This window comes from Phyllopteryx taeniolatus, chromosome 1 (assembly GCF_024500385.1).
Source record: "Phyllopteryx taeniolatus isolate TA_2022b chromosome 1, UOR_Ptae_1.2, whole genome shotgun sequence".
Classification (NCBI taxonomy): domain Eukaryota; kingdom Metazoa; phylum Chordata; class Actinopteri; order Syngnathiformes; family Syngnathidae; genus Phyllopteryx; species Phyllopteryx taeniolatus.
Genome location: NC_084502.1, coordinates 13,669,281 through 13,683,059, shown reverse-complemented (window position 1 = coordinate 13,683,059; position 13,779 = coordinate 13,669,281). Strand labels below are relative to the sequence as shown.

At 45.8% G+C, this 13,779-nt stretch overlaps 1 protein-coding gene across 1 annotated transcript in view; it reads left to right on the top strand.

The window, feature by feature from the left end:
* The window catches only part of LOC133478066 (segment polarity protein dishevelled homolog DVL-1-like), a 39,647-nt gene that overhangs the window by 19,605 nt on the left and 6,263 nt on the right, over nt 1-13,779 (top strand). The window contains exons 3-14 of the mRNA XM_061773628.1: nt 1,165-1,286; nt 4,099-4,217; nt 9,150-9,288; nt 9,920-10,013; nt 10,163-10,232; nt 10,713-10,852; nt 11,366-11,442; nt 11,628-11,695; nt 11,767-11,844; nt 11,926-12,060; nt 12,335-12,502; nt 12,590-12,805. Coding sequence (XP_061629612.1) covers nt 1,165-1,286; nt 4,099-4,217; nt 9,150-9,288; nt 9,920-10,013; nt 10,163-10,232; nt 10,713-10,852; nt 11,366-11,442; nt 11,628-11,695; nt 11,767-11,844; nt 11,926-12,060; nt 12,335-12,502; nt 12,590-12,805 — 1,426 coding nt within the window. The remainder of the gene's footprint in view (nt 1-1,164; nt 1,287-4,098; nt 4,218-9,149; nt 9,289-9,919; nt 10,014-10,162; nt 10,233-10,712; nt 10,853-11,365; nt 11,443-11,627; nt 11,696-11,766; nt 11,845-11,925; nt 12,061-12,334; nt 12,503-12,589; nt 12,806-13,779) is intronic.

Here is a 13,779-nt window from a genome sequence, read left to right as displayed (position 1 = left end):
AAAATACTTTTTTTCGTCATACTTATACTGCAATTCTTTAACCCGACATGGGGAATTTTATATCCCTATGACGATATATCGTATTTTTCCTTAAAAACTACATGAAAATAATGGAAATTTTCTCTTTTCTCTCTATTTATTTACAAAATACATTTTATAGAGAAAACAATAAAATTAATAAAAGATGAACGTGAAACACAAATGTCCAGTGGAAAAATGCTGGTGTAGTGTAGTGTCATGCACAATGTTTACATCCATCCTCCTCCAGCAGTGCCATTAAAAAAAAAAAAATAATAAAAAAAAAAAAAAAAAAAAAAAATAAAAAGTATTTGCGGGTGATGATTATAGTAATAGCGTTGCCCCAGCTACATTAACCTTCATTTATTGTTCATACGTTAGTGTAGTGTCCAAGGTATAGGGTGTCGAAAATCACTCTTGTCACAAATTAGTGCTTTCTTGAAGCACATGCACGCTGCACACACTCATCCATTTCATCCATTTCCTTCTACCGCTTAGCCTCGCTAGGTTCGCGGGGGTGCTGGAGCTATCCCAGCTATCTTCGGGCAGGAGGCGGGGTACACCCTGAACCAGTCGCCAGCCAATCGCAGGGCACACGAAACAAACAACCATTCGCACCTACGGGCAATTTAGAGTCTCCAATCAACACTTCTACTTATTAAATTGAGCTTGCGACAGTCGCTTTTTTGTTAGGTCATCTTTGCGTGTCACTCTCCAGGTATGACCCGCTAACTAACCCACGCCTAATCCCACCGTTACATTTGTGTAACAGTTGGATTGAGGGTAACTCGATTAGTCAAGGCGACTGTTGTTTTGTTACCGTCTTGGACGCGACAACGCTAACCCAATCCCCCACATGTTAAACTAGCGATATAAACGATAGAGGGTTATATCCTAAGGTAACTGTTTTGATATCGTGCTAATGTATATATGTCACAGCACTAATACTTAATATAAAATTGCATCTGTACAATACTGTATGTCACTCATTCAAACAATACCAAGAGTAATACTGTCTGCTGTGTCTATGTACTGTTTCTTAAGATTTCAGTTGAGACCGATTCGGATGTTGTGAGGGCTCCATATCGTTGTATAAAATTCACTCATCATTATGCGCGTCATTATTTTTGTCCGTCTCTCTCATAGTTGGTGCTAGCAGAAAGCGCCCACTCTGATGGAGGATCGCAGTGCACAGAGAGCCATCCAGAGCTGCCTCCGCCCCTCGAAAGAACAGGCGGCATCGGTGACTCCCGGCCCCCTTCCTTCCAGTGAGTAGGCCGATCACTGCTTGTCATGTATGCACAATTACACACACACACACACACACACATTCAAGCACACACACTGCTTGGTGACATTTTTACCGTGGAGTCCGCCCATTTGAGCTTGCCACATGGATTCATCATCACTGGCTTCACTGGAGGTGAAGTTGCTGTGCGCAAAAGTGTGAATATGTCACGTATGTGTGAAAACTGAACTACAGAACCGTGCTCAGGGGCCACTTTTTTTTGTTCCTCCTTACTCACCATGGAGTACAGAGGCGCTAGATCGCTCCTATTCGTACAGATGATGCATATGCTGCTGTTCAGAGAAAGCCTTTGCAGTATAAACATCTGCAGGCACTCGTTGAGAAGCATTAGTCACTCAAAGCAGTCATCCGTGTGCTCGATAGACGTTCCTGTCCACAAGTATTAGGGACATACTGGAAAGAAAAAAAAGAAAATGGTATAATGATAACGTACTCATGTTACCAGAATTAAGTCATGGAACAATAAACATAAGCTGTCTCATCAAATGAAAATGACATTACCCGATGATCGACGTACTCGAGAGAGCCAGCGTTGCTCGGCTCAGATGGATGTCGCCACTGTGTATGGGTGTGGGTGTGGGTGTGGGTGTGGGTGGGGAGGGGTTGATATTAGTGTTTCTTGCTACATCTCAGATTTTTAAGTGGAACGAATCTTCTTTATCACACAAATCCCTGTTGCGTCACAGAAACGTGTAATGCTTTTGCGAGAGCCACAGTCGCTGGCATACAAACACAACACAACGAGCACTCTCACTCAGTCAGGAGTTGCTGTTGGCCACAGCTCACGGCCAGACACTCACACGCAGACGGGCGTGTGCCAACCTGTCTCCTGCTCGCTGATGTCACATGCCATCCTCTTAAAGACACATACCTAATACACACATAGAATACATATGGTATTTTCGATTCATTTTATGCTGGCAATTTTGTTCGTGTTCATATATATTTGCAGTGGGCTTTAAGAAATGTAAATGTGTTAAGTGTGTGTGGATTTTTTTATGGTCTCAACAATTCAGATTTTCACCGCTTGCGGATGGGTCTGGGGCATATATCCCTGTGATGACTGTATTACAATCTTTCCGATAAATAATACAACTTTAATCTCCTAAAAATGCAACTTTGTCATCGTATAATGATATTTTCAAGGGCCCTTATTAGTCACGAATCGTCATGACGTTTTCTCTCCCTTATGGCGCCCCTGGCCGTAACCCTCCAGGAATATTTTCTTGGCAGCCTGTTGAGCAATACCTGGAGAATATCGCACCTCTTTGCTAAGGAGAACGTCCACTCTAAATATAGCTTGAAGGGCTGGCAGCATCAGGGGTGAGGGTAGTTGTCATTGCAGGGCCAAAGCAATATGGCCGAGGCTCTATATTGAGAACAAGCAATCTGTCATGTCTCAGTGCATGTCTTTATCCAGCGTTTGTCATCTCGGCTCGAGTTTGCCCTCTGCTGCTGGCCTGACAGCTTGCCCTCCTGGTTTGATTGTTCACAGCCAGGACTTCTGCCACCATGCGGTGTCAAGTGACAGCACATCGACCTTCACATTAATATTCCCCCCACCCTCCACTATCCCCAGCTCGCCCTTTCTCTTTTCCTCTTTGAGCCAGACAGGCAAGCCTTTTTCTCCGAGCCACCGAGTGAATCCCCCATCGTGAACCTCCTCGCTGTAGCCATCTTTTGCTAACTCTCGCTAAATAGCTGGAATATTATGACCACTTCATTTCCCTTTTGTGCCATATTCATTCCGTTCACGTGTTTCTCGGCTTGTATGGCGCTATTTGATGAGAGCGCAGAGTAGGTGTTTTGGGCTGAGAATGGATGCAAGTGATCTGCTTCTACTTGGTAATCCGGATTAACAGACATTAAAAGCACCCATCTCCATTTCCCAAGAGGGAGGGGTCGACATTGGCAGCAAAGGGGCTGGCGGATTTAAAGTGTGTGTGTGTTATGTGTGTGTGTCTGTGTGGCTGTGGGTGTGTGGGTTGGGCATTGGTTCACAGCTGCAGTTTTAGCCTTGAATAATCTACTCTCCTCCTGGATCCAGAAGCATGACCAGGCAGACGACGCTAGTTAACACAGTGTCCTGATCACTATTGAGGATGCATCATGCGTCTTTCCTTCTGTTTACGCACAGTGATTGTGCTCATTTCGTGTATGAGCATTTGCATGAATTATTACAGCCATGCATTATGTATGCTTGTGGAAAAAATAAAATGTTTACCAAAGTGCATCTGACACACAGGCGTATAAAGTGACATTGTTGAATGGAGTTCTCAGCAGCATCAAGTTTCGTCAAGTCTCTTGACCCATAAATGCCTCCAGCTCTCTGACAGATGAACAATCTGCCCTTCAGCTCTTCCATAACCCCTGCAGACTCCTCCCAGACACCAAGAACACAGGCCTGTTTATTGCTCTCATGCTCTCCACGCACCTGATCTACCACTGCACACCTTTGTATGCAGTACGTCATTCACTTCAAATCATGTTGCAGGCACCATCTGGACTTTCAATGGATCTCATTAATGCCAACATTGTCCAGAGTAACTCACTCTGCAGCTATCTGGCCATTATTGACGGTGGAAACCACATCATCTATTGTAGAACAATGGCCGGAGGTAGTGTATTTGAAACACAGTCCTCATATGAAATGCAGATCCCCCTGCAGCCAAATAAAAAAGATGGAGAGTGCTTGTGTGCTAAAGTGTAAATAGGAGTTGTCGTTGTTTTTTTCTCTTCACCTAATCTGACTAAGATTATCCTGATTTTAGCGCCAACGCAGTGAGCAGTCGTGACTGCCTGGATACCGAGACGGGCACAGAGTCCCTCCTGAGCCACCGGCGCGAGCGTGAAAGAGAGCGTGCCCGAAGGAGAGCTCGAGAAACCGAGCGTAAGTATGACAAAGCCTGACTTTGTATCCCTCAACATGTTCATTCAGACCCAGAGCCCTGCCGCCAGTTATGCATCGGAACATGTTTTGTCATTCCACAAAATATTGGCGTCAGATGCTGCAAACCAAATATAGCTGTCTGTCTTTGTCTTCCTTATTTCATCACAGCTAGTCAGTGTGACTGGCTCATTCAGTTGTGTTCTACTTCCACGTTTATTTCAGGACTTGTGTTGAGGCAGATGTTATGATTTGAGCATTGTGACTGTGCTTGTGATTTCCAAACATGTTTTTTGTGCCCTAAGTAATTCATATGCAGCTGTTTTTGCCAATTTGTATTTGTATTTTTATTTATTTATTTTTTTATAATTGACTTTGTTTGCATGCACTGTCCCTAAATATTTATATTCTAAACTGCACACAACTCTGAGACTAGCGCTAAGGTATGACAGGTTTCCTGGGTGGTCCGTTAATATTATATATGAAGACTATACAGTTGTGCTCATAAGTTTACGTACATCCGTCCATTTTCTATCGCTTATCCGAGGTCGGGGTCGCGGAGGCAGTAGCTTTAGCAGGGACGCCCTGACTTCCCTCTCCCCAGCCACCTCATCCAGCTCTTCCGGGGGATCCCGTGGCATTCCCAGGCCAACCGAAAGACGTAGTCTCTCCAGCGTGTCCTGGGTCGACCCCGGGGTCTCCTCCCGGTGTGACGTGCCCGGAACACCTCACCGGGGAGGTGTCCAGGAGGCATCCGAATCAGAAGCCCCAGCAACCTCATCTGGCGCCTCTCGATGTGGAGGACCAGCGGCTCTACGCTGAGATCCTCCCGGATGACCGAGCTTCTCACCCTATCTCTAAGGGAGAGCCCGGACACCCTGCGGAGGAAACTCATTTCGGCCGCTTGTATCTGGGATCTTGTTCTTTCGGTCACGACCCACAGCTCGTGACCATAGGTGAGGGTAGGAACGTAGATCGACCGGTAAATCGAGAGCGTCGCCTTTCGGCTTAGCTCCTTCTTTACCACAACGGACCGATACAAAGTCCGCATAACTGCAGACGCTCCACCGATCTGCCTGTCGCTCTCCCGTTCCATTCTTCCCTCACTCGTGAACAAGACCCCAAGATACTTGAACTCTTCCACTTGGGGCACGATCTCATCCCCGACCTGGAGAGGGCACGCCACCCTTTTCCAACTGAGCACCATGGTCTCAGATTTGGAGGTGCTGATTCTCATCCCAGCCGCATCACACTCTGCTGCGAACCGCTCCAGTGAGAGTTGGCGATCACGGCTTGATGAAGCCAGCAGAACCACATCATCTGCAAAAAGAAGAGATGCAATACTGAGACCACCAAACCGGACCCCCTCTACGCCTCGGTTGCACAGAATCAGTGACAAAGGACACCTTGGCGGAGTCCCACCTTCACCGGGAACGAGTCCGACTTACTGCCGGATATGCGCACCAAACTCTGACTCCGGTCGTACAGGGACCGAACAGCCCGTATCAGAGGGTTCGGTACACCATACTCCCAAAGCACCCTCGAGGACCCTGACGGGGGTGTAGCGCTCAGTCTGCCAATCCAGAGGCACTATCCCCGATGTCCACGCGATGTTGCAGAGGCGTGTCAACCAGGACAGCCCCACAACATCCAGAGCCTTTATGAACTCCGGGCGAATCTCATCCCCCTACGGGGCCTTGCCATCGAGGAGCTTTTTAACCACCTCGGTTACCTCAACCCCAGCGATAGGAGAGCCCGCCTCAGAGAAACCAGGCTCTGCTTCCTCATGGGAAGGTGTGTCGGTGGAATTGTGCAGGTCTTCGAAGTATTCTCCCCACCGACTCACAACGTCCCGAGTCAAGGTCAGCAGCGCCCCATCCCCACTATACACAGTGTTGGTGGTTCACTGCTTCCCCCTCCTGAGACGCCGGATGGGGGACCAGAATTTCTTCGAAGCCATCCGGAAGTCTTTCTCCTTGGCCTCACCAAACTCCTCCGATACCTGGGTTTTTGCTTCAGCGACCACCGAAGTTGCATTCCGCTTGGCCAGCCGGTACCCATCGGCTGCCTCAGGAGTCCCACAGGCGAAAAAGGCCCGAAAGGAGGGAGGCTACCCTCTTCTCCACCGGAGTAAACCCCAACGTACAGGCGCCGAGCCGGGGGGCAATAGGTATACCCACACCTGCTCGGCGCCTCACACCGTGGACAACTCCAGAGTGGAAGAGAGTCCAACCCCTATCGAGAGGACTGGTACCAGAGCCCAAGCTGTGTGTGGAGGCGAGCACGACTATATCTATTCGGAACTTCTCGACCTCACACACCAGCTCGGGCTCCTTCCCTGCCAGAGAGGTGACATTCCACGTCCCTATAGCCAGCTTCTGTAGCCGGGGATCGGATCGCCAAGCTCCCTACCTTCGGGCACTGCACCCGACCCCTATGGCCCCTCCCACATGGGTGGTGAGCCCATGGGAGCGGGGACCCACGTTACCCTTTCAGGTTGTGCCCGGCCGGGCCCCATGGGTGCAGGCCCGGCCACCAGGCGCTCTCCTTCGAGCCTCACCTCCAGGCCTGGCTCCAGAGGGGCCTGAGTCCATTGTTTGGTCGTCATCATAAGGGGTCTTTGAGCCGTTCTTTGTCTGGTCCCTCACCGAGGACCTGTTTGTCATGGGTGACCCTGCCAGGGCCATAAACCCCCAGACAACTTAACTCCTAGGATCATTGGGACACACAAACCCCTCCAACACGATAAGGTGACGGCTCAAGGAGGAGAGTTTACGTAGACACTGTCAGAATTTGTAAAATGGGGATGAGTGATCAGGCAGAGCTTTCATTCATTCATTCATTTTCCGTACCGCTTGTCCTCGCTAGGGTCGCGGACGTGCTAGAGCCTATCCCAGCTATCTTCAGGCGAGAGGCGGGGTACACATTTCATTCATATTATTCAAATTTTCCAAAAAATAGCCAATATTTAATGAATTCTGCCAGGGGATATAAACATATGAACACAACTGTATACTTATCACTTTATTATAAGCCAGTGCACGATTCTTGGGATTTAAACAATTAATTTTTTCACTTGCATTTCTGTCATTGCTTGTTTTTACCTTGAAGTTCAATTATATCTGTCACTGAGACTTATTCTTACCATCATTTAATTTTGTTGTCTGGCACACCCATACACGCGCGCGCACACACACACACACACACACACACACAGGCCTGCGTTTCTGCTAATTAAATGGAACCAGCAGTGCAGCTGGTTGTTTCCTGGGCGCTGCAGCAGCAGTTGTGCTCTTCATAAATCAACCAATCACGTAAAGCCAGAGTCATCTAATTCATTTGATTTACATTGGCTGGCTGGGTGCAGCCGCAGTCCCAGGCCCCGGATGTGAAACCATAACCAAGACGGAAGTAGAAGCCTTTCCGCTCGCAGCATCAGTGGCAGGAATTCCCCAGTCACCTGATACACCCGCTCCAAGTGATTCTGTCACAGAGTCAATGTAGTATTAGCGATCGCCTGGAAATGTATCCCTTATTACCTTTTCTGCCCGTGCACTGGTGTTGAAACTCTTGGAAGGCTGAACAGGTGTTGGACCTTTTCTGAAAGATAAGTCTGATATTGTTGTAATAGAGAGAACACAGTCACTTTATGAAGGGTCATGTGTAGTGTTGAATCAAAGCTTGTATTACCATGTTGAAGCATTTGCAGAGAAACAGCTGGTGTCCATAATAGAGGGAAAAGGGCCCAAATCTTTGTTTTAAATTGTTTTTATTTTTACTTTATTTTTTAATTCCTAAAACACACAGAGGATGTCTTCACCTGAGGCAGCAATGGGTGAGAACATCGCCTCATCGTAAAGCTCCTCTTACCTCTCTGTGCTCTGATTGGTCAGAGGCAGATTAGCAGTCATCCTATAAAGTCGTGTGTGATGAGAGGCAGCAAGTAGACGACGTTTAGTCCAGATTGCCAGTGCGTAGCATGAAGGCTTGCTATCGGCTGTGGTGAGACAGGTTTGTTTGTTTTACTGCGTGAAATAATAATTTGACTTTTGAGTGTTAGAACTGTAATGTCAAATAGTGCCAGAAGTTCTTAGATGGTCATTTATGTAGTTTTTGTTTTGGGGTCATATGATGCAATTATAGAAAGTTAGTTCAAGTCAAGTCAAAGCTTTTAATCGAGTGTTTATTTTTTTGGCTGGCCAACGAACAGTGCAGATAGATGCACAAGTGTCTGGAGGGGCTAGCCATCGGTGTGAGGGGAGCAAATACGTGGCAGTAAACTCAAGCGGAGGATGTTGATTCGGGCTTTCCTTTTCTGAAACGCACCTTGTTGCGATGGGAACGACCACATTGCTGGAACGTTTTGCTGGAGCTTGGCAGATGTGTTCTGTGCCTCGCCCTCTTCGCCTTACCGGACCGTTTCGGCCAATGCGCTGTTACCCGGAGGCGCCCCCTCCCCGCTGGCAGTGTATGTATGCTGCGTGTGGTTTCATGACGCTATCATCTCTCTTCTTCTAGTTCCCACCGGCTAATGTTGCGTATTGCTATCTTTTTCAGTCCAGCTGAATTTGAATTTTCACTTCCAGCACAATTTCAATGGACACTCATCACCTGAATGAAATACTTGCCAAGAATTGTATTGAGATTTCTGCCTTAACTTAAACTTAACTAGTTTAACTAATATTTTGGCTACCCTGTGGACCTGTATGATGGGACAGAATATTAGAAACAGCTCTCAGTGTGATGCAGTGCACCAAATGTCAACCGTAATGAGAAACATTAACAAATGAATACCTCTCAGACAGTGGTCAAGCATAACATTTCTTGGCTTTATAAATATCGAGCTTTTTTGAGACCGCAGGAAATATGTAGGTGTACCTGATGTGTTGTGGCCACACTCACGACCTCTTACTTCCCTCCCCTCCTCATTTTCAGTCCCTCGCATCAACGGCCACTCTAAATCGGAGCGCACTGCGAGGGACTCGGCCATGGGTTACGACAGCACCTCCGTGATGAGCAGCGAGCTGGAGTCCAGCTCGTTTGTCGACAGCGAAGAAGATGAAAACGCAAGCAGGTAAGCTCTCTCCTCGGGATGCTTCTCTGACTCTCTGCAGCGTTTCACTCTTTATTCCTGAAACTGTACACCACGACAGTATAGTTCAATAGGAGACCTTTTATGGAAGATTACTGTTTGATCTATTTTGGGAGCCCTCTCTTTAAGCAACAGGCATCACTCACCTGTCACGTCTGTCATTGACTAAATCCTCATGTTTTATTATTGATGTCGTTTTAAGCAGTGGGGAATTACACTGTGGTTGAGCACAGGTATTATCACTCTAAAGATTGCAAAGGATATTCCATCTTGACATATATGGAAATTAAGAAAAAGTTTGCATGTCACTCACTTAGTTATAAAAACTGAAAACAATCATTGGCAGCTTTTAAAGATTTCTATCGGAAAACAAAATAAATGTATGCAAAAAGTCGACATTTACAATGTAGATCCCTTTTCTTCACAGTTCGCACTTTCTATGAAGGATATTCCTAACTGCTGATTGCAACAATATGGAACCCACCTGAATCGCAAACATTGATTTGAAGTACAACTGTCTTACTGAAATAATGACAGCAAATGTGTATTTTCATGACGTTAACATTCTACAACCTGGTTCAGTTGAAATCATTTCCTTAATCTCTTTCTCTAGGCTCAGTAGCTCCACAGAACACAGTACCTCCTCACAGCTGATGCGCAGGCACAAGCTCCGCCGGCGAAGGCACAAAGTGGCCAAAATAGACCGGGTGAGCGCTTTTAAGACGCATTAGTTCTCAAATTGGCTGTGACGCTGAGGGTGAGGGACAAATGAGCGGTCTCAATCATGTTGACTTGGTGCCACATTGAGTTATTTGCCACGTGCGTCACATGTCGTATCCTTCGTCTGCTTTTGCAGTCTTCATCCTTCAGCAGCATCACCGACTCCACCATGAGCCTCAACATCATCACTGTCACACTTAACATGGGTAAGTCTTCAATTGAAGTGTCCGAAACTTACATTACACTGGATTTTTAAAACACAGTATGGTAGGGGGGATTCTAGGATATTTCATGAGTGCTCAGCCCCTAATCAGAAGAATAATTTATCTTCTTACGAGTTAGTTGTTTAAGAATTAACCATAATGCCCAGTGACATTTTTATTTATTTATTTTTTTAAAAATTTGCATTAAACCACTACGTAAAATTCCACAGTATACTTCCAACTTCAGAGGAATAGTTTGGCAAAGACCCTTCCTATGTTTAATAAACGCATACAGATTCTCACCGACACAATCAAACATCTTGTAGGAAGTCTCCCTAGAGGAGTGTGAGCCGTTTTCTATTTTCTTGTATATTTTCACATCCTGTTGTTGTAATATCCAGATGTCCCAGGTTTTTTTTTTTTTTTTTTTTTTTTTTTTTTTAATAAATAAATCGTTATTGAATTGATATTCCACTCTAACAGAAAAGTACAACTTTCTGGGCATCAGTATTGTGGGTCAGAGTAACGACCGTGGTGACGGCGGCATCTACATCGGCTCCATCATGAAGGGCGGAGCTGTGGCTGCTGATGGCAGGATAGAACCGGGAGACATGCTCCTGCAGGTACACAAGTGCATCCTCATTGATCAGGAGAACTGACAAAGGTTTGCTTTTGCGTATAAAAATAGAGCACGGCTCATTGTATTTGTATCATGCCACTGTGGTGGCTTGTCAAATTTCTATTTTTGCCGCTGATTTTGCATCGTGTTGTTGAGTTGCTTGGATCTTTTTTGCCCTTTTTAGTTCAAAATACAAGACATTGCTGACCACCTTTTTTATGTGGACACTAGAGGGCTGCTTTGAGTCAAAAAGTAAAAAAGAGGAGAGATTTTATTTATGTATAATTACAGGCATAATCATAAGATTATGCCATGCTATTCCTAATAAAGTTGCATTGTCCTTCTTTTTTGTTATTTTTCTTCATATTTCATGTCACAATCACTCCACTTCCCAATGTGTTGTTGTCAGTCATTGTTAAGTTATTGTAGCTGCGTGGGTGTTCCTAATGAAGTGTCTAGTGGGTTGATGTTGATCAGTTAGTAGTCAATAAATGAATTCCGCTGTTTGTTTGTTCAGGTGAACGATGTCAACTTTGAGAACATGAGCAATGACGACGCTGTGAGGATCCTGAGAGAGATCGTTTCCAAAACTGGGTAAAAACCTTTGTTAAATGCAGGCTGCTTCCCCTTTTGTGGTCACAAATCTAGTAAGCCAATGACAAATTCTGCCTACAAAGTGTTCAAAGTTTGTGGCTGAATTTGGCACATTAGTGAGCTAAAGAATAAAGTTGTTGCGTTTTTGAATATGACTGAGTTGAGTCATGTGTTCTTCTTTTCAGTCCTATAAGTCTTACTGTTGCCAAATGTTGGGATCCATCTCCTCGAAGTTACTTCACCATCCCTCGTGGTATGAAAAATATTTCATTCATCTCAAAGATGAAGTGAAAAACTGAGTTGTATTATTGTCACTATGAGCAGCTGAGCCAGTGAGACCCATTGACCCTGCCGCCTGGATTTCACACACCACTGCCCTGACAGGACCATACCCCCACTACGGTAACAAACCTAACCACCACCACCACCACCGTCGCTTTATGATGTAGCAATTATTAGGAATCTGTTTTTAAACATGTACAGAGTTCGACGATTTGCCTCTATCAACGAGCAAAACAGACATGGCGACCATCGTCAAGATTATGCAGTTGCCGGACTCTGGCCTGGAGATTCGGGACAGAATGTGGTTGAAGATCACCATCGCCAATGCTGTCATTGGTGAGTAAAAGAACTCAATGCAAGACTTTCTTTGTCTTTTCAAATAATGTTTTGATTCAGGGCAGCAGGGCAGGGTCTATTGATTGTCACATCTGCCTCTCAGTCGAGAGAGTGGGATATCTTACATATACACACTCCTGTTTAGTGTAGCGCATTTGCAAGAAAACTGAAGCTGTACAGTAGCTACTTCCGGAGACTCTCGTACACTAGCATAGAGTAGCCGCAGCTTGGTGCCGCAGTCTAAGCGTGGCTGTGATTGTGCTCGCTGTGTCAGGCGCTGACGTGGTGGACTGGCTCTACTCCCGAGTGGAGGGCTTCAAAGACCGGCGGGATGCCAGGAAGTATGCAAGCAGTCTGCTGAAACATGGCTACCTGAGACACACTGTCAACAAAATCACCTTCTCTGAGCAGTGCTACTACACCTTTGGGGACCTCTGCCAAAGTAGAGTATCATAAAAGTGAAAGTATATTGTTATATAGCCAGACAGTGATTCAACTTAATCGTTGGTTTTTTTCTTTGTTCAAAAAGACATGGCGTCGCTCAATTTAAACGAGGGCTCCAGTGGAGGCGGGTCCGAACATGACGCTTTGGCACCCCTCCCACCCGCCGCCAACCCGTGGCCCATGGGGGGGCAGCCGTTCCCCTACCCCCCCTTCCCCTCCGCGCCCCCCTGCTTCCCGCCTGGATACTCGAACCCGTGCCACAGTTTCCACAGTGGGAGCGCAGGGAGCCAACACAGTGAGGGTGAGTACTGCCAAGTAGGGGCAAGATGACTTGTTTCCATGAGGAAACCCAACATGCCAAATGGCAACATCCTCAATCGAAGACAACTCCATGGTTGTCAGAGTACATCTTTGAAGTAGCCTCCAAATGCATACATTTAAAAGCAGGGTCATTGTACAGTAAGCCCCTATTTTTTTTCTTTTTGCTAATTTATTTATTTGGCTATATTAATTCATTAAGCCGTAAATATCCCATAAATATTACAGATGATTTGATGTCAAGAAAATGCGCATGTAGCACATGCACGGGCGACGAAGACTCTTCGCAACTCCCACTAACGACCCACGCTAAATGTGGCTCCTACCCAGACAGACAAAGATCGTCTCTCAGACGAGATCTGTAACTTCAACAATAACTTTTAGACACCGAAGCAAAGCAAATGTATTTATATAGCGCATTTCATACACAAGGTAACTCAATGTGCTTCACATGAGCAAAAGCATTTGAAAAATAAAGAAAAATACAAAGCAGCTTAAAAACATTTAAAAACCAAGTACAGTGCAGGAAAAAAACATTTTTAAAGTGGAAAGGTTTTAAAAAGCATGAGAAAAAAAAGAAGAGATTTTAACCTGGACTTAAAGACATTGACACTTGGGGCTGACTTCAATTCTACTGGCAACTTGTTCCATTTGCCTGCATTGTAGCAGCTAAAATCTGTTTCATCATGTTTGCTTGGGACTCTCTGCTTCGTTATCTGATCCGAGTCGGCAGATCTCAGAGCCCGACTGGGCTGATATTCCAGTTACTTTTTTTCCCCCTTACTGACTGCTTTTACACCATCGTGTGGCAGTCAGAATAAAAAAGGAAAAACACAAACCGGTGATTGAGTGACTAACAAACGGCGAATAGGCGGTACTGTATTCCTTAACATCTCTAGTCATGCAGCTCTACAGTGCTGGGTGTGCACAACCAAATCTGATTGCAGATTTCAAGAA